Source organism: Gobio gobio, assembly GCF_949357685.1.
Source record: "Gobio gobio genome assembly, chromosome: 24".
Classification (NCBI taxonomy): domain Eukaryota; kingdom Metazoa; phylum Chordata; class Actinopteri; order Cypriniformes; family Gobionidae; genus Gobio; species Gobio gobio.
The window spans coordinates 38,570,842-38,597,681 of NC_137120.1; the positions used below are offsets into that span (position 1 = coordinate 38,570,842).

At 38.2% G+C, this 26,840-nt stretch overlaps 2 protein-coding genes across 3 annotated transcripts in view; both read left to right on the forward strand.

Annotated features, from left to right (window-relative positions):
* Nucleotides 1–17,588, forward strand: part of ahr2 (aryl hydrocarbon receptor 2) — a 94,203-nt gene extending 76,615 nt beyond the window's left edge. Inside the window, exons 3-12 of one of the 2 annotated variants that reach the window (XR_013815932.1) lie at nt 1,317–1,441; nt 2,522–2,611; nt 10,539–10,659; nt 11,158–11,297; nt 11,505–11,707; nt 11,806–11,915; nt 12,060–12,201; nt 12,286–14,065; nt 14,766–16,686; nt 16,940–17,588. Coding sequence is in view for 1 of the 2 variants with exons in the window: in XM_079808635.1 (XP_079664761.1) it covers nt 1,317–1,441; nt 2,522–2,611; nt 10,539–10,659; nt 11,158–11,297; nt 11,505–11,707; nt 11,806–11,915; nt 12,060–12,201; nt 12,286–14,065; nt 14,766–14,873 (2,819 nt within the window). In the remaining variant the exon portion in view is untranslated. Of the gene's footprint in view, nt 1–1,316; nt 1,442–2,521; nt 2,612–10,538; nt 10,660–11,157; nt 11,298–11,504; nt 11,708–11,805; nt 11,916–12,059; nt 12,202–12,285; nt 14,066–14,765 lie in introns of both variants that reach the window. The other variant, XM_079808635.1, reaches the window with a different exon arrangement.
* A 5,011-nt stretch (nt 17,589–22,599) lies between these two features.
* Nucleotides 22,600–26,840, forward strand: part of ahr1b (aryl hydrocarbon receptor 1b) — a 90,375-nt gene continuing 86,134 nt past the window's right edge. Inside the window, exon 1 of the mRNA XM_079807487.1 lies at nt 22,600–23,187. Coding sequence (XP_079663613.1) covers nt 23,147–23,187 — 41 coding nt within the window. The 5' untranslated portion in view covers nt 22,600–23,146. The remainder of the gene's footprint in view (nt 23,188–26,840) is intronic.

Genomic DNA, 26,840 nt, shown 5'->3' on the forward strand with positions numbered 1-26,840 from the left:
TGAGAGTTCACCACAGATTTGAACTCATTTAGTCTCAAACCTTAACTCACATTTACCTCAGATTTTGCCTCATATATTTTAGTTCACTACAGTTTTTTTTACCTCAGAGTTTGCCCGTTTTTACCTCATTTAATCTCAAACTTTACTTCACATTTACCTCAGATTTTGCCTCATATTTGACCTCCATTCATCACAGATTTGACCTCAGTTTATCTCAAGATTTATCTCTGATTTGCATGTTTACTTCATAGTTTGGTTCATATTACAGGTTTATCTTAGAGCTTACTTCACCTTTTACCTCAGAGTTCGCCATTTAGTCTCAAACCTTAATTCACATTTACCTCATATTTTAGTTCACTACAGTTTACCTCAGCGTTTGCCCGTTTTTACCTCATTTAATCTCAAACTTTACTTCACATTCCCTCAAAGTTTTAGTCTCATATTTTACATCAGTTCATCTCAAATTGCATAATCAATTTACTTTACATTACCTTGCAGGTTTGCATTAGAGTTTACTTCACATTTTACCTCAGTTTACTTGAAATGTTACCTCGGACATCAGATTTTACCTCACGTTGAATACATTTTTTTAGGTTTGCCTCACATTTTATATGAATATATCTCATTTATATGTTTGATTGTTCTTCAGTTTACTTTAGATTTTACCACAGGCTTTGCCTCACAGTTTACTTCATAGTTTACCTCAGTGGTTCCTTATTGATAATGTAACATGTTAGCACATTTAGTTCTCCTTGGATGTGATGTTGACGTTGTAGCTTGTGTAACCAAAATGGGCAAGACTCAAATGTTTAGCAAAAAATGTTTAGCCTTGTAAATTTGACTATAATGGCCCTTGTTTTCAAACCCTTTTTTTTTTTTTTTTTGCTTTGTACATGTTGAGTGCAAAAAAAGTTTAAAAATAAATAACGTAGAGAGTTGAAGACATCTGGAGAGGAAACTGTTGATTTTGATTGATTATGTTAGTCCTAGTTTCTTCCTGAGTTCACAGTGGAAGGGTAGTGACTTTCTGCTTGGTCATGTGATGTTTTCATAGAGTTTTCAGCAAAATGTACAACTTTATTGATTTACTTTTACATTTTTGTAAACGCACAGCTCAAAATACTGTAAAGTTGTGTTATTTTAATGCTTTTTGGCCTGTCTCCATCCATGCTAATGGACTATTTTGTGTATTATTAATGGATTATTTCATATTACTTGTCTGAAAAAATGGTTGAAATCTTACAAAAACAATCTCCTTATCAAACTGGCGTGGTGGTAACCCCCTCCCTCTTTCTCTCTCTCTCTCTCTGCTTTAGCCACAATCAAAAAGACAGGAGGAAATGGATGGCTAAATGACCGGTCAGGGACATTTGGAGGAAATGGACAGACAGCCACCAGTCTGGATGGAGTCAGTTTCTCAGAGGGGGACCTGTTGTTGCAGGTAAAACGCATGGAAATGCACCAATTCCTTGATCTCTTTCCTTGGGAATTACCAGGATTCTTCATACCGACCTCCCACTTGTTTACATACGCTCACACTCGACATTAACACATTCTATAAACACCTTGCACCTCATTTCTCACCTAAAATGGCCCGGATCTTTGTGTGAGTTTGTGTGTAACTGATAAGAATCATCTTCTGGGAGGTCTTCCCATATTTCGCCACGTCTAAGGCCGATTTGCTCCTCGCGAGGGTTTTAAATCAGTTTCTACCGATTCATGAAAAGTCGTGGCCAAGCATCTGTCCGCTTTCCAAATCATCCCTCACTTTTGTATATCCTCATTTGCTCCGTCTTTATTTATTTATGCAAACTGTCACTCTGGGCTGCTCAAAGAAGTCGGTAATTTCCCATTGTGTTTGTGTGTGTGCATAGCAGGTAACAGTGTAAACGTTTCCTGATTCCTTGGAAGGATATTCAAATAAACAGCAGAAGACCATATATACCCGCTCAAATAAAACACTTCAGCTTCCATGTCATAAACTCATGAAGGAAAGTTGGGTTGACACTTAGTTTATTGTAGCTGTTGTCACGCTTGGTGAAATGGAATGAAGTCTGAGCAATCGAGATTCTCCGCTGTTGAGCAATGTTATCTTTTCTCTGTAAACTATATCACATGTTGCTTTCCACCACCTACAAATATTGTGAGTTTCTTTTTCAGCCACATCTCCGCCCCCCCCCCCTCTCTCTCTCTCTCTCTCTCTCTCTCTCTCTCTCTCTCCATTGTTTGAGGGCTGTTGGTTCCTGTGCGTGACTAGCGGCGATATTCACCCCTGTCTGTTGTCATGTTCAACACCTTAACAAAAGCCTGGCTAATTACATGGGATGTTTACTTGAAAAAAAAGAGATGTAAAAGAAGAAAAATGGCCCCATTACCCGCACCCGTCTACAGTTTTACAATCACTCACAATCCCAGCCGCTGTGTGTTTAGCATAAAACAAACCAAAACAATTATTTGGTAACAAACTAACTATTTGTTGTAAACATGTTTTAACACTTCATCTGTCTAATTTTGTTTTCAGGCCCTCAATGGCTTCGTGCTGGTCGTCACCGCCGAAGGTTACGTGTTTTATTCGTCTCCAACTATACAGGACTACCTGGGCTTCCATCAGGTGAGTTTGCTTTAAAACTACTCTTTAGGAAGTACAGATTTTATTTCACGTTAGTCATCTGGTCACAGGGGCGTAAATCGCGGGGGGGACGGGGGGGACAGGACCCCCCCAATCTGAGGGCTGTCCCCCCCTAAAAACCATGCTGAGTATTGTAAATAATATAACAATATATACTTAAAATAAATGTGTACGTAGTAAAACAATACAAACGGGACAAAAAAAACTGCGTTTTAAGTTTAGAAAAATTGAGCCCCCCCTCCCCCCTTGCCCCACAGTGGTTTGATCCACCGCTCACCTCAACTAACGATACCCATAGACCGTAAAAAACTACCACAAGTTTGGGGAGAGAACAAAGCTCTTCAGACAGCAGTTGTGAAACACCAGTAAGTAGCTGTCAAGGCTATTTTATTCACTTTAAACATCAGATGAAGTGATTATTTTCTCTTTAATACAGATTAGGCAAAACACTGTTAACATCACTTGCCCATCGCGGCAGCGCCCCAGGCCACCGTCGTTTTCATTTTTATAGTAATAAAATCATTTAGTTCAGTTAGAGAACAGACACAACAATTAAAAACTGAACGTGTCTGCTCAGTACAGCATGAGCCGAACGAGCAAACCGCTGACAGACAAGATGATTGCGGAAGATTTGGTTTCAAAGCAAGCGAAATGTAAAAGCGCCTATTTAAGGGAGTGTGTCATTGTACTGTTTTGTTGTTGTGTTTTTCATTACGAATAATAGGCTAATGAACCCAAAATTCAAGCAACCCACCCCCAAATTCTAAAAATTGGCGCTAATTCTAAACCGAAAGTATATGCGCACAGCCGTTCTGTCAGATCTGTGTAGGGTTTTGCTCAATATAATAAGTGGCAGATCGAGGGCTTGCTGCAGTTGAATATCTAAATAGCTGAATATCATATAAAATACTATGTGGAGGACGCAAGATAATTTAATAATTATAATAAGACTGCGTGGTAAACCTTAATCGTAATTAAAGAACTATCGCTTTGTGTTGTTGGTCAGATAAAATGACAGAGAAAAGAAAAACGGACATTAGATAATTTTTCAGTACACGAAAAATTGCAAATAAGTACGAAATGTTTTAGTTTTTTTGTGGTACACATATCCTTACAAGTACGATTTTGGCCTAAAAATTGCTCTTGAGAAATTTCATGTTTATTGTCCCCCCCAACTGTTAGATGAAATTTACGCCCCTGTCTGGTCATACATTGACATTTTGAAACACAAATATTGCTGGTACGAGGCTTAAAGGGATAGTTCAGAAAAAGATTATTCAAACTCATGTTGTTCCAAACCCGTAAGACTTTTGTTCATCTTCGGCAAACAAATGAAGATCTTTTTGATGAAATCAAATTGATTTCCCTCTGTTGACAGCTATGCAACAACCACTTTGACAAAAAGTTCATAAGGAGATTGTGAAACTAATCCATATGAATTGAGCGGTTTGGTCCAAATTTTCTGAAGGGATTCGATCGTGTTATATGATGAACAGTTTGAACTAATGCTTTTATTCACATATAAACATTGATCAGCAAACATAAACAGAAGCTCAACCAAACCTGCTTGACGCAAGAACAAACCTCATTGGTTCTTGAGAAGCTCAAACGTGCTTCGTAACACGAGAATGACCCTCATTGGCTCTTGAGAAGCTCAAACGTGCTTCGTAACACGAGAATGATCCTCATTGGTTCTTGAGATGCTCAAACGTGTTGCGTAACACGAGAATGAACCTCATTGGTTCTTGAGAAGCTCAAACGTGCTGTGTAACACGAGAATGACCCTCATTGGTTCTTGAGATGCTCAAACGTGCTGCGTAACACGAGAATGAAACACATTGGTTCTTGAGAAGCTCAAACGTGCTGTGTAACACGAGAATGACCCTCATTGGTTCTTGAGATGCTCAAACGTGCTGCGTAACACGAGAATGAACCTCATTGGTTCTTGAGATGCTCAAACGTGCTGCGTAACACGAGAATGACCCTCATTGGTTCTTGAGATGCTCAAACGTGCTGCGTAACACGAGAATGAACCTCATTGGTTCTTGAGAAGCTCAAACGTGCTGCGTAACACGAGAATGACCCTCATTGGCTCTTGAGAAGCTCAAACGTGCTTCGTAACACGAGAATGATCCTCATTGGTTCTTGAGATGCTCAAACGTGTTGCGTAACACGAGAATGAACCTCATTGGTTCTTGAGAAGCTCAAACGTGCTGTGTAACACGAGAATGACCCTCATTGGTTCTTGAGATGCTCAAACGTGCTGCGTAACACGAGAATGAAACACATTGGTTCTTGAGAAGCTCAAACGTGCTGTGTAACACGAGAATGACCCTCATTGGTTCTTGAGATGCTCAAACGTGCTGCTTAACACGAGAATGAACCTCATTGGTTCTTGAGATGCTCAAACGTGCTGCGTAACACGAGAATGACCCTCATTGGTTCTTGAGAAGCTCAAACGTGTTGCGTAACACGAGAATGACCCTCATTGGCTCTTGAGAAGCTCAAACGTGCTTCGTAACACGAGAATGATCCTCATTGGTTCTTGAGAAGCTCAAACGTGTTGAGTAACACGAGAATGATCCTCATTGGTTCTTGAGAAGCTCAAACGTGTTGAGTAACACGAGAATGATCCTCATTGGTTCTTGAGAAGCTCAAACGTGTTGAGTAACACGAGAATGATCCTCATTGGCTCTTGAGAAGCTCAAACGTGCTTCGTAACACGAGAATGACCCTCATTGGTTCTTGAGAAGAACTGACAGATTCTCATTCACCTTTTAATTAACAATATGAAAAAGTAACTGACATGATTTTCTTCCTAACATCGCCTCTTGTAAGTCTTCATGCATATGGAACAAAATACAGGCAAGTGATGAGACTATAATACCTAATAGTGTTATAATAATAAAAACAGTCCTGACTCCAAGCTCGATCAAATTTTATTCTGTGCTAAATAAATCATCACATTACTGTAATTATATTGTTATTGTGAATATTACAATTATTGAATTCTCTAATAAAGAGATTTCCCGCTAAGTCTTAGTTTGAAGTTTTGTGAAACTTTCCCACATCTTGCTAGTTCAGATTAGTTTGCACTCCGTCATTCGCGCTGTTTTCTTCTACCGCAACATTTGTAAGGGCTGCATTACACTCTAGCGCTACAGCGCCGTAGCGGTCAAATCACGATATTACAGGCCCATGCATTAGGTCACATGAGATCAAACGACTACTCGACAACAAAGATATTTGTCGACAAATTTTTATTGTCGACGTTATCGACAATGTCGACTAATCGTTTCAGCCCTAGAATTGATGAATGTTTATATGTGAATGAAAGCCTAAATTCAATCTGTTCATCATGTAAAGCGATCGAGTCTCTTCAGAAAATTTGGACTAAACCGATCGATTCATATGGATTAGATTTACGATCTCTTTATGAACTTTTGAAGCGTCAGTAGTTGCGTAGCTGTCTGTGGAGGTACAGAAAGCTCTCATATTTCATCCAAAAATATCTTCATTTGTGTCCCGAAGATGAACGAAGGTCTTATGTAGCGATCACACCAGACGCGAATGATGAAAATAATTTGCGCTATTCGCGCGAAGTTGGACGCTTGAACATTTTGAGTTTACTCGCTTCATTCGCGCGTGACATTCACTTCACAACAGACGCAAACTTTTTCAGGCGATAATGTAGTTGTTTAAAGCTCAAATCTGTGGTTTATTTATAAAGTGAGTGCCTATTTGAACATATGATCTGGCATTTGTGGAGTTGTGAGCTCCAGTGGATCAGCGGCGCTCAGCGCTCATTAACCCCGGCGAGAGCAGCCTTTCCTCGGCCAGTCCTTCAGACATTTGCCGCTGGCTCTGATGTCTCTGTGGTGTCTCGAGCTATGATTCGTCTTGTGTAGATGTAACGGGCGATCTTTGGTCTCATGGATCTATAATTTGTTCCCTGGCAAATCGTTTAGGCTGAGGGCAAAGTGAAGTTTCATTAGTTTTTTATTTTTAGGCAATTTAACTTAACGTTACCGTTGTAGCCTACTGGCGCTGACTTTGAATGTGTGACTGAATTGTTTGCTTTATTTCATGTATAGCTTCTTATACCTTTTACTTATACTTTTGTATTATTGATCAAACATAAACTTGCATTTAACAAAAAGAGACTGGGTTGTGTTTCATGTCATTTAATGTTATCACAGTGATAATCATATGCACACTTGTCTGAACCAGATATTAATATACAGATTTTCTCTTTATTGTTGTCACTAATAGAGCAAGCTCCTGATTGGTTAACGCGGCGTGACTATCCGCCAAAGTTCAGATTTTTCAATTCGGGCGATTCACGGCATTCGCGCAAATCACGCATCAAACGCCCAATTCGTGCAAATCGCGTAATTTCTCGCCGCCTCATTCGCGCGAATCGCAGAATGTCTATTTGCGTCTTTGCATTGACTTAACATGTAAATCACTCGTGCGAATCGCGTCATTCGCGTCCGGTGTGAAAGGCGTGAGGGCGAGACAGAATTGACGTTTTTGAACCAGCCCTTTAAACAAAAGCTAGGCCTCTTTACACCTTTACTTACTGTTTTTTTTTTACAGTACCAGCCTCAAACAATCCAGCGTAATTGTCAAATCTATAGTTGAGTAATGATCCTGAAAACATTTGCATCATTCTTCATTTGTTTGCGTATATCCTCACCTTGAAGGAAGATTAATGGCTTTTTGCAAGAGTTCAACGTGCCGTGCCATTTCCTACGGTCATGAATTTCTCTTATCGTCAGAATAATTCTGTGGGCCCCAATGTCGGTCACGGTCACTTACTGTTCCGTAACGAAGCGTGAGAGTAGGCTGTGAAAACGTGCTGAGGTGTCGATTACTTATTCGGGTTGTTTACTGTTAAACAACTGTGGCGTCGAAGACGACTTTTAATAGTGAACAAACGCTTTAAAGTCGTTGAGTTCACGGGGTTTTCTTCCTTGTCTTGTTTGGAAGGCCTATTCAAATTTATGTAAGCTAATATTTGCAAATGCTCGGTGATTAAGTGTTTTTTCTTTCACCCTGTGATGTGCATATCGGACATAGTTTGGTTTTGTTTATAAAAGAGGAGAAGCTCATAAAAAGAACATCAAAGAGAGACAAATTGAATGTTTGGATACTTTATTAAAGAACTTGCCAAACCTGTTTGTCTGTGTGTGAACCGCAGCCAGTTCTGCAAAAGGTCTTATGTACGTCTTCCTGTGGTGTATTGTATGTATAGATCATACTAACAATGGCTTTTTCAATACTATATCCAACATTACATACATACATTACACAATGCCTATTCAAATATACGTTCTCGCTCTAAGCACACACAAATATTACTATATATATATATATATATGTATATGTGTGTGTGAATACGACCTGCGGTGTCATTGTGTGTTTGTTGGTGTGCATCTATACATATAGTGTGTGCTTGTTATTGCATACCTGTTTTTCCACACTAAATCAATTTCCCAAGAGTGTGACGTTCCCTCTCTAGCGCGTAACGCAAGTCTAGGTCGCTACGGTTACGGCAAGCCTGCACCACCTGCACACATCAACGCATAAATACATATCCACTGCCACAGCGGTCTGAACACCTGTTGTGACTTAGGTCGCTTATAACTATTCACATACGTTTAATTACATTATTCTATCATGTAGGCTTCAGAAATGATAGTGTTCTGTGGTTTTACTCCTCAAAATTCAGTTCTTAATAGGGCCGTATATACTGTCTATGATATACTATCATTTTGTTGGTTGCATAAGGTTTAAGAAATGTTGTTTTAACTGTAGAAGTGATTATTGTAGTGCTGTCAAGCGATTAATCGCATCCGATATAAAAGCTTGTGTTAATATTATATATTAATTTATTATGTATATATAAATACACACACATGCATGAATATATTTAAGAAGAATGTATATTTATATATAATATTAATTTTATATATATATATATATATATATATATATATATATATATATATATATATATATATATATATATATATATATATATATATATATATATATACATATATTTATACATATATATATATATATATATATATATATATATATTTATACATATATATATATATATATATATATATATATATATATATATATATATATATATATATATATATATATATATATATATACATGCAAATATTTCTTAAATATATACATGTATGTGTGTGTAAATATGCATAATAATTATACACTGTACAAACACATATATAATGTAAACACAAACTTTTATTTTGGATGCGATTAATCGCAATTAATCTAGAATATTGCAATAATTTGGTCTTTAGATGTGAAGTTTTGATTTTGGATATGTAGTACATACATATTTATAGAATATATACATTAACGATCAAAAGTTTGAAAACATTACGTTTTTTTAATGTTTTTGAAAGTAGTCTCTTCTGCTCACCAAGGCTGCATTTATTTGACCAAAAATATAGTAATATTGTGAAATATTATTACAATTTAAATTAACTGGTTTCTGTTATAATAATATTTTAAAATGTGTGATCAAAGTCTTCAGTGTCACATGACCCTTCAGAAATCATTCTAAGATAATTTCTTATTGTTATCTATGTTGAGTTTCATGGGATTCATGATACACTGCCATTCAAAAATAATACTTTTATTTAGCAAAAGCACATTAAATTGATCAAAACTGACAGTAAAGACATTTATGAAGTTAATAAACATTACTAAATAAGTTATATTTATAATAAATGCTGATATTTTGAGCTCTATTTATCAAAGAATCCTGAATTCCACAAAAATATTAAGCAGCACAGCTGTGTTTTATCATTAATAATAAAAAGAAAAAATATTTCTTTAGCACCAAATCATCATATTAGAATGATTTCTGAAGGGTCACGTGACACTAAAGACTGGATGCAACCAAATTCAGCTTTGCATCCAAGGAATAAATTACATTTTAAAATATATTACAACAGAAACCAGTTCATGTAAATTGTAATATTTCACAGTATTACTGTATTTTTGATCAAATAAATGCAGCCTTGGTGAGCAGAAGAGACTACTTTCAAAAACATTTTGACCCAAACTTTTGACCCGTACTGTACATATCATCAAAAAGCTAAAAAAATATATAATTTTATAAATAATATCAGTATTTATTATCTTTAGATGTTTTAGAATGGCTCAACATCATTCGATCATCTGAATATGTGTGGCCTTGTGCATAAATTGTTGTGCACAGTGTTGAAAAAAATCTGGATACTTTATGTAATTTTTTACAAAGATATATGTTTAAATATATCAGAGACATGTATACATATTTTTGAGCAATTCATATATATCTTCTTTCTACTCCCTACCCTGTGTGTCCTCATTAACCTTTAAATGTGGGTTTTGTTGGTACAAGTTGTCATGAATGGTTTCTGGACTTTGTCTGGTTTTCATCCCCACCATCCAGCCTGCAGCAATTAGCGCGCACACACACCGCAAGCACTAAGAATAAGCTTGCCTGTTTTCATTGGTCTGCTGAGGAGAGAGAGAGAGCGAGAGAGAGAACACAGGGAGGAAAATATATAGGTTGCAGTTACTATGCCAAGCCTCTAGAGGGAAGCATATACTTTTTGATATACATTAAATGCAGTCATTGGGACTCCTCTTAAACTCTAGAGACTAATGTGAGAATGCTTTATTGTAAAAATATGTGCCGTAATAGACTAAACTTTCCATTTCTTTCCATAAATATTGCAATTACATCATGGAACTTGTATGTGTACCATATTGCATGCTCAGGTAAACCATGAATGGGAAGGATTATTAGGAGATGCTGGGTGCAGAACATCTACGTTTTTATTAATGTCGTCTCTCACTGTCTTCACAGTCGGATGTGGTCCACCAGAGTGTATTTGAGCTCATCCATACAGACGATCGGGCAATGTTCCGCAGACAACTACACTTCTCTCTCAATCCCACCTTGTGCGATGGTAGCGAAGGATCCGAAGGTTAGTAGCAACTCACCCTAACGTTGATGTCCATATTAGTGTTGTCAGAAGTACCGACCATGATACCGAAATATTTAAAATGATCGTTGTAGCCAATCACAGACATATTTGATGAGCGTGTGAGCACAATGGCCAGTCAGAGGGGTTTACGATTCCTCTCAAAGCGTCATATTTTTAAAATTTCAGTACCGATTTGGTATCGCGGTCGGTACTTTTGACAACACCAGTGCACATAGGGTCAGTGAGTTCCTTGTAAGTTCCTCGTGAACATTAACTGCGGTGCCCAGCCCTGAATGTTTTGTGAATGAGCAGATTTGTGTAGTTATCATTACTGAATCAAGGAAGTATGTTTGTGGAGAAAAAGCTATCGGAGGATTAGTTCAGATTTTTATAAGATGGAGCCTTGTATAAACCCAGGCTGATGAACAAGGGTAGTGATTCACAGCCGATTACATCACTGTTTTCCTCTTTTGTTTGGCACAACCAATCGGTCTTCAGCAATGCAGAGCAGCAGTGACATCACCAGAGACATGGTAAACTACAACCCTCAACACATCCCTCCAGAAAACTCCTCTTTCCTGGAACGAAGTTTCTGCTGCCGATTCCGGTGCCTCCTTGACAACTCATCAGGCTTCCTGGTAAACACCCTAGACGTCTATTACACCTTTATGCCAATCCCAAGCAGAATCGATATTTTAGAATTCATTTTGTGCCATAACCAACAATGATTTTCTGTGTACACAATGATGCAGTAACATCAACAGCTGTGTAAATAAATCTGCTGTGGATTGTTTACTCTCTCATGGGGCTAAAAAGATTTTCATCTCCTTCCCTTTACCCCTAAGGCCCTGAACTTCCAGGGCAGGCTGAAATATCTCCATGGGCAAAACAAGCTGGCGGAAGATGGGACTTTGGCCCACCCTCAGCTGGCTCTTTTTGTCATAGGCACACCCCTCCAGCCGCCCTCAATCTTGGAAATCAGGAGCAAGACTCTTCTTTTCCAAACCAAACACAAGCTGGACTTCACACCTATTGGTATCGACACAAGGTAGCCTCGAATTTGACGCAAAAGACAACATCAGATCTGGCCAATAAATCTTTGGGAAGTGCTACAAGTATAGTGTTAATCTGTTTGTCATTTTGCAGAGGGAAGGTGGTTCTCGGCTACACTGAGATTGAGCTGTGTATGAGAGGCTCTGGTTATCAGTTCATTCACGCTGCTGACATGATGTACTGTGCTGACAACCACATCAGAAGTGAGTTATGTCAGACCTTGACCAAGTATTTACATATTTAAGTCCATTGTCAGATGTTCAACTTGACTTTTGGTTGAGTTGAGTTTATGAATTTCTATAGAAGACCTTTTTAAAATGTATATTTTCTCTTACTTTCTCTCATAGTGATAAAGACAGGAGAAAGCGGATTAACCGTCTTCAGACTTCTCTCGAAAGGGGGTTCATGGATCTGGGTGCAGTCCAATGCTAGGCTTGTTTATAAAGGAGGACGACCAGACTTCATTATTGTTCGACAGAGAGCACTAACGTAAGTAAAACCTGCTTTTTAGTAATGCCGTTGTCGAGCTAATCTCCTTGTTTTTCTAATGAATATAATGTCTGTATTTTGTAGTAATGAGGAGGGTGAGGAACACCTCCGTCAAAGGAAGTTGCAGCTACCCTTTAACTGCGCCACCGGTGAGGGTGTCTTGTATGAGACTGGCCCCACACTGGACGTTATAAGTGACATAAAAAATCAGAGCCAAGGCCAGAAGATGCTCACGCCTCCATCTCTTGACCCAGATTCTCTTCTCGGCTCCATGCTGAAGCAGGATCATTCTGTCTACAACCAGAACAATGATCCCAATTCCCAGTTTACGCTTGACAAGGCTTTCAGGGATAGCCACGCCCTGCTCAATGTCCCTGGGAACACCTGGCAGCCGTCAGCCCCAAACACTGTAGCTGAGATAAAGGAAGAAGGTGTGGCAAATGACATGATGGAAACCTTGCAGCAGATTATCGGGGACAACTCTCTTTGCGAAAGCCTTCAGGATTTTGATGTGGACAAACTGGAGCTGAAGGAGTGGGAGAACACTCTGCTCAGAGTGCACTACAACAACGATATGGATCTTAACAAAATCATCGCCAATGACATCCTCTCCTATGTCGAGGAGGCACTTTTCAAGGAAAACAGCGTGCCATTGCAAGAACAGCTAAAGGACCAGGGTCCATTTGTCGAGGTGCCGGAGTGTCTTCCAGAGTTGGAGTTACAGAATAACTTAGCTGCTAACCAGGCATTCAACTGCCAGGCAGGGATGCTTAGTGGATCCCCAGGTCAGGGTGGGTTCATCGGAATGAACATCCAGAACGGAGTGGATGCCAGTAGCACTGGAAGAGGGATGGCCAAGCTCACCCATATGGGGCCACAGATTTTACCTGGCGACACTTTCGTCCAATCATTCGGGCTAGATCAGACAACCCCAAATATGCCCAGCAATAATAGCATGTTTAATCCTTCTCTTACCATGCAGTGTAGTCCGCAGTCGAACCAAGTCAGGCTTGGTCTGCAAGGGGCCGTGCAAGAGAACGGAATGCTGCCATGTGGCCAGAGAAACCTACAGACTGGAAACCAGCCCCATCCCAACGCAATGACTCTCCCTCTTCAAAGCCCTCTATTGCAGGGCACTTCCGCCCTGCCAATAGGCTTCCAGAGTTCACTTCCCCAACAACCACCAATCAGTCAGAACCCTCAGTGGGTATCCGGCAGCAACAATATGGTGGACAACCTGCTGAACCCTTGCGGCCGTAACGTTTCAGGTCCACAAGATGCAGGACTGCACTCTGGCCTACCGACCCACTTACAAGGACAGTTTACTCTTCACGCTCAAAACCCTGCCAATTCAGGACTGCCTGCCTGGCAGCAAACCCAGCCTACCCCTCAGCAGGTCCCTAAATTGTTTTCCAGCGGGCATCCGAATATGACAGGCTTCATCGGCAAAGTGAAAGAATTCCAAAGAGACCCGCTTGGACAACTGTTGCCGCACACAAACGCACAAGGATTCGGGTCTGCCTTCCTGCCCCAGACCACCGCAAATGGCGTCTATCCTCAGCAGACCACCAACAGCTGCATGTTCACGAGCACTCCTCAACCCTCGGTGAATGGGATGCAGTATGGTTCTGCAGAACCAGTATCTTCAATGTCATCCTGCCAGAGGGCTAAAGCTCTGATTACCCAGAGTCCTACACAAGCATCCTGTTACTACCAGAGAGGTCCTAACGAGTCAATCGTGGACGCATCGGTCATCCCACAGGCGGACCCCAACATCAGCCCCATGGCCTGTCAAGTCACGCTTGGATTAACTCCAGAAAACATACTTGCTCAGCAGTATCTCTCCTGCAACGGCCAGACGCAGGTAAACTTTGCTAATTTAATCCATAGTATAATTATAACTTTAAACTAGCATGTTCTTGATCAACGATCAAAGCAACAGGTGTGTGCTCACTCCCTATTTTTAGGTTGAGCTTTGAAGTTTGTTAAGAATAGCAGAACTGCCCTGTTTTCACCCCAGGCTTAATCTGTCATCACACATCCAGGGCTTTTTTTTTTTTCGGGTTGGTTTACCTCAGCTCTACCACCAGTCACAAGTCTTTGTGGGAAACACTATTTGGGATTTTAAGTTTGTCACCGTGTGTGAAGAAATATTTTTGAGGAAGTCTAGAGCTTCAGAGGTGGAGAGATACTCAAGATGAATGCATTCACAATGTGCTCAATCCTTTTGTTTCCATTCATGTAAAGGAAACGATTGAGGGAAGTTGTAATTCAATTCTGATGTACAAACTCTCGATTTTGATTCAGTTCAGTATTTTTGTAGTTGTATTGTCCATTTTGTCTAGATATGAAGAAAAATTGTATATGCTGTTAAGATTTTGTCTTGGATAAGTAACAGATAAAAGCGTAACGGAAACCATCAAAACTATTTGTCAGTAAACACAGGCGAAAGCTCAAAATGTAGAGGGTTCTGCTTTAATGCACAACTTAATGAGTATCATGACATGATTACCACAGAATGGACAAAACATTCCTTTAATGGTTTCAATTTTGTCCCTTCACAGATCGCAAACCGTCCACTCGAGGAGAAAGGGACGTACCTCTTTCCCTCACTGACCAACGGAACCACCTACTTTTCCGAGAACAACCAAAGCAATTGCTGTGACTATTAGTGGTAGATCTCACCCAACACAGTGACTCACACATGAGCAGTGCCTGTTTCTATGAAAAAACGCACGCATAAATACAGCAACTTGTATGTCCCTCGAGAGAGAGAGAGAGAGAGAGAGAGAGAGAGAGAGAGAGACGTATCCGCTTCTGATGACACTCTTGGCTGAACACCTACAAGACATTACAGAACTTTTTACCATGCATTTTTTTTTCACACTCATCTACTTATTCACACCCTCTCTGATATGAAATAAGCAGTGACAGAACGTTCATATTTATTTTTTTTTCAAAAGCACATCCTTTTGTCCCTGATTGGATCTTCCGCCATTCTGGCAAGAAAAAAAAGAACGAGTTGGAGAGTGTAATGCAAGGAGAGGTGTGTGTTCGTGTATATGTGTGCGCGAGGAAGCCTAGAGTTCATTTATGAAGTATGCAGAAGGAACGGACGAACCTTTTAATTACGGGGACGAGATTCTGAGGAAATCAATTCAAAGTGCACACAAGATGCTATTTAGTGGGCAAAAAGGGATCTCTTTAGAGAGTGCAATGGCCTCATCCAGGCCCTTTTATTTTGCCACCTATGCACTTAAGAAGGTGGATTTGGCCACCTGTAGACCTTTACATCGTTCAGACAGACATAATTTTGTCTAGAGAAATTAATACTCTACTAATGACCTCTGTGGCACCATTGGACTGTCTGAACAAATCATTGAAATTGTCCCAGAACATCCCTGAAGCTCGACCTTCTTTACAGACAACAGTTATGAGTTGTAAAGTTGCCGAAGGCATATTTGGGCAAAGAAAAAACACCAGCGAAATTGATAGTCCCTGGAAATATGCCCCTTTTTTCTGCTACACAACACTTTTTCCTTTTAAGGAGTAAAAAATGAAAACAGATACCCTCTATAGTACCGTCTGCTCTTGCCACCCTTTTACGGTTGCCTTAACCGTATGTTTCATGTGTATTACAACAATATCTGAATGTTATTGCTTATCATTTATTTGCTCAGTTTTTTGGTTTAATAATTGTCTTTTGTACTTTTGTATGCATATATTCGAAATTATGGAAATGCCATTTGAGCCATTTTTGTCCACTTTTAATTTGTAGATTACACTCTTGCTTTCTATTCGCGTACATGGAAGAATTCTAGGAATTCTTAAATCGCTTTGCGTGCCATGAGAATCACAGCAGCCGGCGTATCCTGCCTCCAGAGGAAATGTACAATATAGTGAGAGAAAAAGAGAGACATCCCAGAATAGTCATCAAGAAGGATCCCAAACAAAAGCAAATATTAGATTTGATTCATTTTTATGGCCACAGTGAAATTCTTTACTATACACTCTAAAAACAATGGTGCTGTATGGCACTTAAAGTGGTTCTTGGCTCGTAATCCGATACCCCTTTTCCACTAGAATGAACCTTTACGATCCTACATCAGAATCAAAACACAGCGAATCCAACGCATTCGTGCGGCTCGGGCGTAATTTGTGTAGACGGAGATTACAATCGAGCCGCTATTAGCTCCACTAGCTGCTATTTCTAAAATGGCGGTCACAAGTTTGTGTTGGTCTTGTTGGTCACGGTAACCCCAGCCCCTGACGCAAGCGGTTCTTACTTCTAGACCAGCAATGTTTCGGTGCTACTTAAGAACCACTTTTCCTGGTTCGGAGCTGGTGCTTTGGGTGTGGAAAGACAAAGAACCGATTTGAAACTAGGCTCTGGCTCCGAACCAGCACCACCTTGGTGGAAAAGGGGTAATAGGGGAACCACTTTTGGTGCTATATAGCACCATATCTTAACAGGTTCTGTATATGGTAGCGGTGCTATATAGCACCTAGTCAGCCGAAAGAACCGCTGAAGAACCACTGAAGCACCTAGATTTGGTGCTATACAGCACTTAAAGTGGTTCCCCTACACTCAAAAAAAAAAGGTTCTATATGGCACCAAAAATGGTTCTTGGCTCGTAATCATAGGGGAACCTTTTTAAGTGCTATATAGCACCAATTTTGGTTCTTCAGCGGTTCTTCAGAGGTTCTTCACCGGTTCTTTGACTAAGGTGCTATATAGCACCACTAACTAAGGTTAGAGTAGATTTTAGTGTAGGTATATACAGAACATGTTAAGATATCGTGCTATATAGCAGCAAAAGTGGTTCCTCTATGATTACGACGAAGAACCATTTTTGGTGCCATATAGAACCTTTTTTTTTTAGAGAGTATGATTACGAGCCAAATAACCACTTTTAGTGATATATAACATCATTTTTTTTAGAGTGTAGTCCATAGTGTCGTTCTTGGTCAATCAGGAAATACAGCAGCAGCCAAAAAGTTTAGAACAAGCACAGTGTAGAGAATGTGTTCAAAAACGATTTGAAAAACGGAACTATTTTTGCGTGAATTTCACGCATAGAATGCAATTTATGCAAGTTTTGTGAATGAGGCCCAAAGTTTGTAGATTTAAAGGGACAGTTCACCCAAAAATGAAAATTCTGTCATCATTTACTCCCCCTCAAGTGTGAATTTCTTTGTTCTGCTGTACACAAAGGAAGATATTTGGAAGAATGTTTGTAACCGAGCAGTATAATTGAAATTTTGGGGCGAACTATCCCTTTAAAGCCATTTGATTCAACTGTATCAGCGTTTTTGAATGTGTAAATATACCAAAACATATTTGTATGAGATTTCTCGTAGCTGCGGAAATATCAGTTTTATTGCGCAAAAAAAAAGAAAAAGAATGGATCGCTACCTACCTTATGAAAGTCTTTTGAAAAGGTTTTTTACCTTCATTTTCTTGCAGAAACGTGTAGTTTCTTGTAGTGTTTTCCACTTCAGTTTCCTCTCTGCAGTAAGAACAGAACAGAAAGTTTGGTGAGATAATAACAGCGAATATATATATATATATATATATACAACCACAAACTCATGCACCCGAAGCCTTTTCCTTTCATCATCCGAAATGGGAACACTGTGTGCCTTAATTTCTTTCTCCCCAAAGGATATTTCACTTATTCCCTCCCGCTCTCTTTGGATGAAATGTTCGTGGCTTGCAGAGGAGGAACGGAATTTGAAATGGCAGCTATCATTGAATCTGAGAAGCAACGTTTTTAACAACTGGTCGTTGTTTAGCATGGACGGAATCGATTATGCTAGTTTGCTGAGTGTTGTACATAGCCTCACAGTTCAAGAGTTACAGGACACGCGCTCTGCCCCGTTTGTCTTCTTAAGTGCCTTAAAACGGCTTCGTTTTTTCTGAGATTAGCGCCTTTTTCTCCCTTTTGGTCTCGTTTGTACCGAAAGCTAAAGGAGTTGGCTTTGATGTGATGCGTTTTATTGCCAGATAAATTGATGATTGATGGACGGTCAGTTGGCTAATTGGTCCGTTTCTCAGTTTGTAAAGTTGACAGATCGATTACGCACAAATAAAAGCGAGGGATTTGTTTTGCTCTGATTTGCGTTTTCATGCTTTGAAATATCACGCCATGTCCTAACCAACGCTATAAAGCTCCGTCCACAATGATGTATATTAAACCAGTGGTTCTCCCAGGCAGATTTTACAGCGGCGTTTATCATACAAATGTCATGTCAATCAAATGTTTGATAGCATTACGTGGCGGAGACGCCATTTTATTCATAGCGCGCATTTAATGCATATCAAATACTCGTGTTTTCACACTTGTGTGAAATCGAAAACGCACATTTTTAATTCTAATTTTTGCTTTGCTTACTTAAATGGCCTTAATAGAGTTTTATTGTTAATTTCATATCCGATTGAAAACAATATCAATTTCTGCGGTTGTTCGCCATTTTAAGGAACACGTCGACTTTTTGCGACTTTAGCTTGTTCACCGTATCCCCCAGAGTTAGATAAGTCCATACACACCATTCTCATCTCCGTGCCATAACTCTGTCTGACGCACACACCGCTAGCCTAGCTTAGCACAAAGACTGGAGGTAAATGGCTCCAGCTAGCCTAGCTTAGCACAAAGACTGGAGGTGAATGGCTCCAGCTAGCCTACTGCTCAATAAGTGACAAAACAACGCCCAAATTTTCCTATTTACATGTTGTGATGTGTGTAGTTACATCGTGTACTAAGACCGACGGAAAATGAAAAGTTCTAGGCCGATATGGCTAGGAACTATACTCTCATTCCTGCGTAATAATCAAGGAACTTTGTGTCGTACATTGAGTGCATGAGTAGGCTAGCTGGAGCCATTTACCTCCAGTCTTTGTGCTAAGCTAGGCTAACGGTGGGTGCGTCAGACAGAGTTATGGCACGGAGATGAGAATGGTATGTATGGACTTATCTAACTCTGGGGGATACGGTAAAAAGTCCAAAAAGTCGGCGTGTTCCTATAAAACGCATTGTGGTGGTGTGGTGACCTGCAACCCACCCCGGTTGAGAACCACTGTATTCAAAATCTGATATTTTAAAAACTGAAATTGGATGATAGACAGATTACTTGTCGCTTGAATCCTGTCCATCTACGTAGGAAACTGTACTAGACAGTTTCATGTTTATGACTTTAAGGTGCCTAAATATTAGTGATTTGTGACTAGACGAGGTTTAGTGGTCCCGAAAATTCCCCTATCATTTGCCGCGCCTTGCAAAGTGCCATTGGATAAAATCGGTTAAAACACCAATAATCGACCTCTGCATTGAACTCCCGCAGTGCCAAACATCATTCATACGTGCACTTGTTAGGACGTCCTCCCCTTCACCACTAAACTACGAATCCTTTAGGAAGAAATAATAGCACTTAACACTTCAGATGCCCGTTGCGTAACGACATGTTTGTGAGGCCTTTCTTTAAAATGCAGTATCTTTGTTTATTTGTTGTATCATTGTATGTTTGTTTCTCTGCTTGTGCACCCGGCATTGTAAATGCTTTTACTTGTAGGCTACTATATATCTTATTTTGTACATTGTTCCGCACAACTGTAAAATCTATACGCAAATGGATGTCCCACAAATAAAAGTTATACACACACTTCTATATTATATATATAAAATATAGCTTTTGTTTGTTTTGTATTTGTATTATCAATTGATTCATTTTTGTTGTGCCTCTCATTATTGATATCTTTATCATATTAAAAGGGGGTCGATGACTCAATGGCTTGAGCTCGTCATTATATTGGACGTCTGTTTAAATGAACAAAAACTGGATGGATGGATGGATGGATGGGTGGGTGGATGGATGGATGGGTGGATGGATGGATGGATAGACCGACAGACAGATAGATAGACACACAAACAGATAGACAGACAGACAGACAGACAGACAGACAGACAGACAGACAGACAGATAGATAGATAGATAGATAGATAGATAGATAGATAGATAGATAGATAGATAGATAGATAGATAGATAGATAGATAGATAGATAGATGATAGATAGATAGATAGATAGATAGATAGATAGATAGATAGATAGATAGATAGATAGATAGATAGATAGATAGATAGATAGATAGATAGATAGATAGATAGATAGATAGATAGATCGACAGACATAGATAGATCGACAGACATAGATAGATAGATAGATAGATAGATAGATAGATAGATAGATAGATAGATAGATAGATAGATAGATAGATAGATAGATAGATAGATAGATAGATAGATAGATAGATAGATAGATAGATAGATAGATAGATAGATAGATAGATAGATAGATAGATAGATAGACATAGATAGATAGACATAGATAGATAGACATAGATAGATAGACATAGATAGATAGACATAGATAGATAGACATAGATAGATAGACATAGATAGATAGACATAGATAGAGATAGATAGATAGATAGACAGACATAGATCGACAGACATAGATCGACAGATAGATTGACAGATAGATTGACAGATAGATAGATAGATAGATAGATAGATAGATAGATAGACAGACAGACAGATAGATAGATAGATAGATAGATAGATAGTTACTCTAACTTACTCTATTCACGATGTGATTGGCCTGACCAGAGTTTGTTTTTTCCAGCTCACAAGCCAACGGAGAGTTGCTAGACGACCCTGGCTGCAAATGAGATGCAGCCATGGTACGGCAGTGAAGATCCGCGACTATTACGCAGGAATGAGAAAGTAGTTCCTAGCCATATATATAGGTGTATACCTATAGGTGTAGAAAATCACAACTTTTCATTTTCAGTTGGTCTTAGCACACGATGTAACTGTAGAAGAGTCAAGTTTTAAATAGGAAAAATATTGAAAGTGTCTTTGGTCATTTTTTGAATGAGATGCTAATGGACTGATCAGAATCAATGATGTATGCTAAGCTATGCTAAAAGTGCTACCGCCAGATACAAAGATCGGATGAATGGATTCAAAAACGGTAAAACTCAACTATTTAACTCTAGGGGACTTGTAAAATTAGCCTATTTTCAAAAAAAGTGGAGTGTTCCTTTAATACCAGGTGTAAACAGCCGTATGGTTTACATTGAGATTCCTTCCCTTTATTAATCACTTGTCCTCCACCATTCCCAAGTCAAAGGTCGGATACTGACCCAATAGTACAGCCAATCAACAATTTCGCGGTATTGCTGTGTGAAAGACGCTTTGACTACATTTATTTCAGAAGCATTTTGGCTGTAGTAGACCATATAGATGGACAGAGGAATGTAGTTCACGTGTGTTTACCACATGGGGGCGCTAATGTATATATTTTGAATGTGTGCCAGACATATGTATACTGTACTACGAGTGTCAATGAAACTTTTAGGAAGGTGAATTGAAACGAGTCTGCCATGTTCAATTGCATCAGATGACAAAACAACAAAGAAATAATATGGGTTTTCTTCTCGTACGCGGTGTGGTTGGCCACAGTTTTATAGGGTGCCCTAAAACAAAATTGGGGAGATATACAATCACTTTCGAATCATCTTTTATTCATTACTGCCCTTTTAATGCACGCGTATAAAACAGATGTGTGCAATGTGTATGAAAGAGTCAGTAGCTCGCATGCACTTGAAGGGATTTTGCTGTGGTCCATAAACAAGTATTATATAATACCGTCATTATAGTCAATAAATGTCGAACAGCCTTATAAACGCTTCTGAAAGCGCAGGAAATGATGCGTCATAACAACGCGCCGGCATGTAAGATGGCAATAATAGTGAATGAATGAATGACTTAACTAATAAAAAGATTACTTTAAAGACCCCGTTCAAATATTACTGGAATTTATTAGGGAGTAAACTCTATTTTAAAACATCTAGAGTCATTTAGATTATTTATATTTATGAATACATTAATAATAAGTATTATTATTATTATTAAAATATATATCTTTTTAGCAGCGTAACATTTAAAAAAAGAAATACATTTATTATAAAATATTTAACCTAAATGTTTATTGTATTTAATTTCGGAGATACTCTGTCCGTTGATTGGCCAGACGTGTCCAGGATTCTAATTAATATTAATCAGCCTCAGTCGCGAGCACTTCTCGGTAATCTCATTAATATTCATACGCAATTAATTACCAGTGTCTGCCTTTCAGCAAACCCATTATCCCGCGTCACGTTTCTTTATTAATATTTATAAGCGGGAAATCGCAATTTTAAACTCCGTTGACCAATCACACGAGACGTAAAGTCTGACGTCCTGTATCCTAGGAGATTTTTCCCCTTTGCCTTTAATGCCGTGGCCTCTGATGCTCTGCGCGCGCTCCTGCGCAAATCTGTGCCGGTTGCCTGGTCAACCAAATGCGCGTGCCTCTGCAAGCTGATGTCGGGGGCGCGCAGTTGGGGGGACTTAGTGGAGCAGCTCGGCCAAAAATGAATTAGACGCGAAGCTGGAACAAATTATGATTCTGGGGTTGGTTTATTTCGCCCGTTCTGTGTAAATATAGATTATAATGTATTATTTTAACCAAGTAAATGACTTTGGAGGGCTGTTCTTAGAAACTCAGCAGCGCTGAGGATGAAGAATATGATAACCTGCTGTCACATCTGAAGAGGAATTACACTTTTGGCGTTTTGAAGTTTACAGGACTGATATTAAACGCAGTTTGCTCATGTTGTAGCAGCGGAGACTCTGGGTGCCTTTTTGCACAGTTTATAAAAATATATTATAGGCCTATTTATTATAATATTTTTGGATTTTTCCATTTTTAACACCCATTGCCTGTACAAGAAATCAGTTTTTTGTTCTTATTTACAGTAGAAAGAGTGGGATTTGATCTGTTAGAAAGTGTGTGTTGGATCATTGGACCCCGAAGAGTTGGATTATACTGACGCCTTAAACATGTATGCAGGACGAAAAAGAAGAAAACCAGTGCAAAGAACGTAAGTGAGACAAATAAGTGTGTGTGTGTGTGTGTGTGTGTGTGTGTGTGTGTGTGTGTGTGTGTGTGTGTGTGTGTGTGTGTGTGTGTGTGTGTGTGTGTGTGTGGGCGTAGTGAACACTCCTGTAGTCAAAAATGAGATCATTTTTAATATTTTGTTGGTATTTCTGACTCAATAACTCAGTACAGTGATGAACATCTGACCCAGATCGCACGTGTGATCTTCTCTCAAGGCCCATCTGTAAGGAAATATTCATATTTACAGTTATTATTATATTTAAGATGAGTTTTACAACCCAGTGCTGTTTTAATGTGTGCGTTATGATATTATATTGCAGTTTTCAGGCACTCTTGCTCATTTAGTCAATTTATATATTATTTATAATGTGTTTTATCCTTTCCTTTTTAATTTTTGATCAAATATTATCTATATAAAAATGCAAATACTGTTATTTGCGTGAAATTAAAGCCCTGATATTTAATTGTGAACACAAATATGTTATTTTATATAATGTATACTTTATAATATATGATATTTTGCATATAATTATCACATTTTTATTAGAACATCATGATTTTTTTTAAATACTAGCCTATATAAATAATGTATATTGCTAACTATTATATTTATATATTTAATAATAATCGTAATGAATTGGCCTTTATGTAATTTTGTCACCTTATATTGAGTTTAAAATCATTTTATTGCTAAAGTGTAAACCAAATATGTATCATAATCTTATATTACATGTTGCATAAGCCATTTTATACTCTTAAATATTAGAAAATATTTAACATTTAAAAAATATTAGATTTATTATTAACAAGATTTCTATTAGCCGATGACTTTAGTGTCTGCTGTGATTGCTTCCTTATATTTTCCAATTTTGTTTTCCTCAATCTTTGAACAACTGCTCTTTTGTTGATAATGAAATATTGTATTCATATTTACTGTAACAAATTATGATTTATAACAGCCCTGTGTGTGTGTGTGTGTGTGTGTGTGTGTGTGTGTGTGTGTGTGTGTGTGTGTGTGTGTGTGTGTGTGTGTGTGTGTGTGTGTGTGTGTGTGTGTGTGTGTGTGTGTGTGTAGTGAACACTCCTGTAGTCAAAAACGAGATCATACAAGCATATAATCAGCGAGATGTTATTCATTTTTCATTGTTTTTTAATATTTTGTTGGTATTTCTGACTCAATAACTCAGTACAGTGATGAACATCTGACCCAGATCGCACGTGTGATCTTCTCTCAAGGCCCATCTGTAAGGAAATATTCATATTTACAGTTATTATTATATTTAAGATGAGTTTTACAACCCAGTGCTGTTTTAATGTGTGCGTTATGATATTATATTACAGCTTTCATGCACTCTTGCTCATTTAGTCAATTTATATATTATATATAATGTGTTTTATCCTTTTCTTTTTCATTTTTGATCAAATATTACATACAAAAAAATACAAATACTGTAATTTGCGTGAAATTAAAGCCCTGATATTCAGTTGTGAACATGAGCGTTGAACCCAAATATGTTATTTTATATAATGTATACTTTATAATATATTATATTTTGCATATAATTATGTCACATTTTTATATACTAGCCTATATAAAGAATGTATATTGCTAACAATTATATTTATATATTTAATAATAATCGTAATGAATTGGCCTTTATGTAATTTTGGCATCTTATATTGAGTTTAAAATCATTTTATTGCTAAAGTGTAAACCAAATATGTATCCTAATCTTATATTACATGTTGCATAAAGCATTTTATACTCTTAAATATTAGAAAATGTTTAACATTTAAAAAATATTTGATTTATTATTAACAAGATTTCAATTAGCCGATGACTTTAGTGTCTGCTGTGATTGCTTCCTTATATTTTCCAATTTTGTTTTCCTCAATCTTTGAACAACTGCTCTTTTGTTCATAATGAAATCTTGTATTCATATTTACTGTAACAAATTATGATTTATAAAAGCCCTGTGTGTGTGTGTGTGTGTGTGTGTGTGTGTGTGTGTGTGTGTGTGTGTGTGTGTGTGTGTGTGTGTGTGTGTGTGTGTGTGTGTGTGTGTGTGTGTGTGTGTGTGTGTGTGTGTGTGTGTGTGTGTGTGTGTGTGTGTGTGTGTGTGTGTGTGTGTGTGTGTGTGTGTGTAGGCGTAGTGAACACTCAAAAAACGAGATCATACAAGCATATAATCAGCGAGATGCTATTAATTTTTTCATTGATAATTGGTGTTTTTTAATATTTTGTTGGTATTTCTGACTCAATAACTCAATAAGTACAGTGATGAACATCTGACCCATATGTTTTATAACAGCCCTGTGTGTGTGTGTGTGTGTGTGTGTGTGTTTGTGTGTGTGTGTGTGTGTGTGTGTGTGTGTGTGTGTGTGTGTGTGTGTGTGTGTGTGTGTGTGTGTGTGTGTGTGTGTGTGTGTGTGTGTGTGTGTGTGTGTGTGTGTGTGTGTGTGTGTGTGTGTGTACTTGTCTACCTATCTAACAGGGGACCTTGGTGTCGTAACACACTCACTAACAGGGGACCTCTGAGCCAAGAGGGGACATTTTTCAGGTCCCCTGTTGGTCATGCTTTAAATCATGTTAAAATCAAGTAAAAACACTAAAAAAACGCTCTGGTGATTTTTTTTACTTTTGACCAAGTGGGGACCTACAAGTGTGTGTGTTTAAATCATGTGAAAATTAAGTAAAAACACTCTGGTAATTTTTTTAAAACTTATGACCAAGTGGGGACCTAAGTGTGTGTGTGTGTTTAAGGTCATACTCAGCAGCTCCCCTGTAGGCTGGAGCAGGAACTGTAAGGGCTCTTAAACACACGTCGTTCACACACACTCCTCTATTGTTTGAATGGCCTGCTGTCCCAGAGAGACTCTGCTGTTTAACAGGCTGCTTACTAAAGGAACAAGCATTACATCGCTTTACTAGATACCCTGACTAGTTTCAAAATTTGCATTACATTACAATTAAATTCTACACAGAATCCAAGAAAAAAGGATTTAAAAATCTAAACAACCAGAATGTAATTAGAAGTTTTGTTTTTGTATTTTTTATTTTAACATTTTAATGACAGTAGCCTATATTCATTGAATATTATTGTATTTATCAAAATAAACAGAAAATAGTACAAACTTTACTATTCTTTTAAACAAGTGTTAAGACATTATTAAAAAAAAAACATTTTAGCTCAAGTATTTGTATAAATAATGAGTGACTTTTGCCCCATGTAAAATGGGGTGTAAAAGGCCCAACTTACCACCTTATACATTTTTGAGTTTTTTTAAACAAACCACTTTTGATTTATTTATGATTTACACAATGACTCGGTCCCCTGTTAGATAGTAAATCACGACACCAGTGTGTTTAATTTGTCATTTCTTGCCATCTCAAACACACTGTAGAGATTTAGAGTTTTTATAGCAATAACTGAGTTTTAAGAGTTAAATCAAGCAGAAATATTTCTCTAATGTATTAATTGCAGATCCTCTTTGAATAATGATTATGTTAAACACAATGACTCGGTCCCCTGTTAGATAGTAAATCACGACACCAGTGTGTTTGCTTTGTCATTTCTTCATCTCAAACACACTGTGGAGATTTAGAGTTTTTATAGCAATAACTGAGTTTTAAGA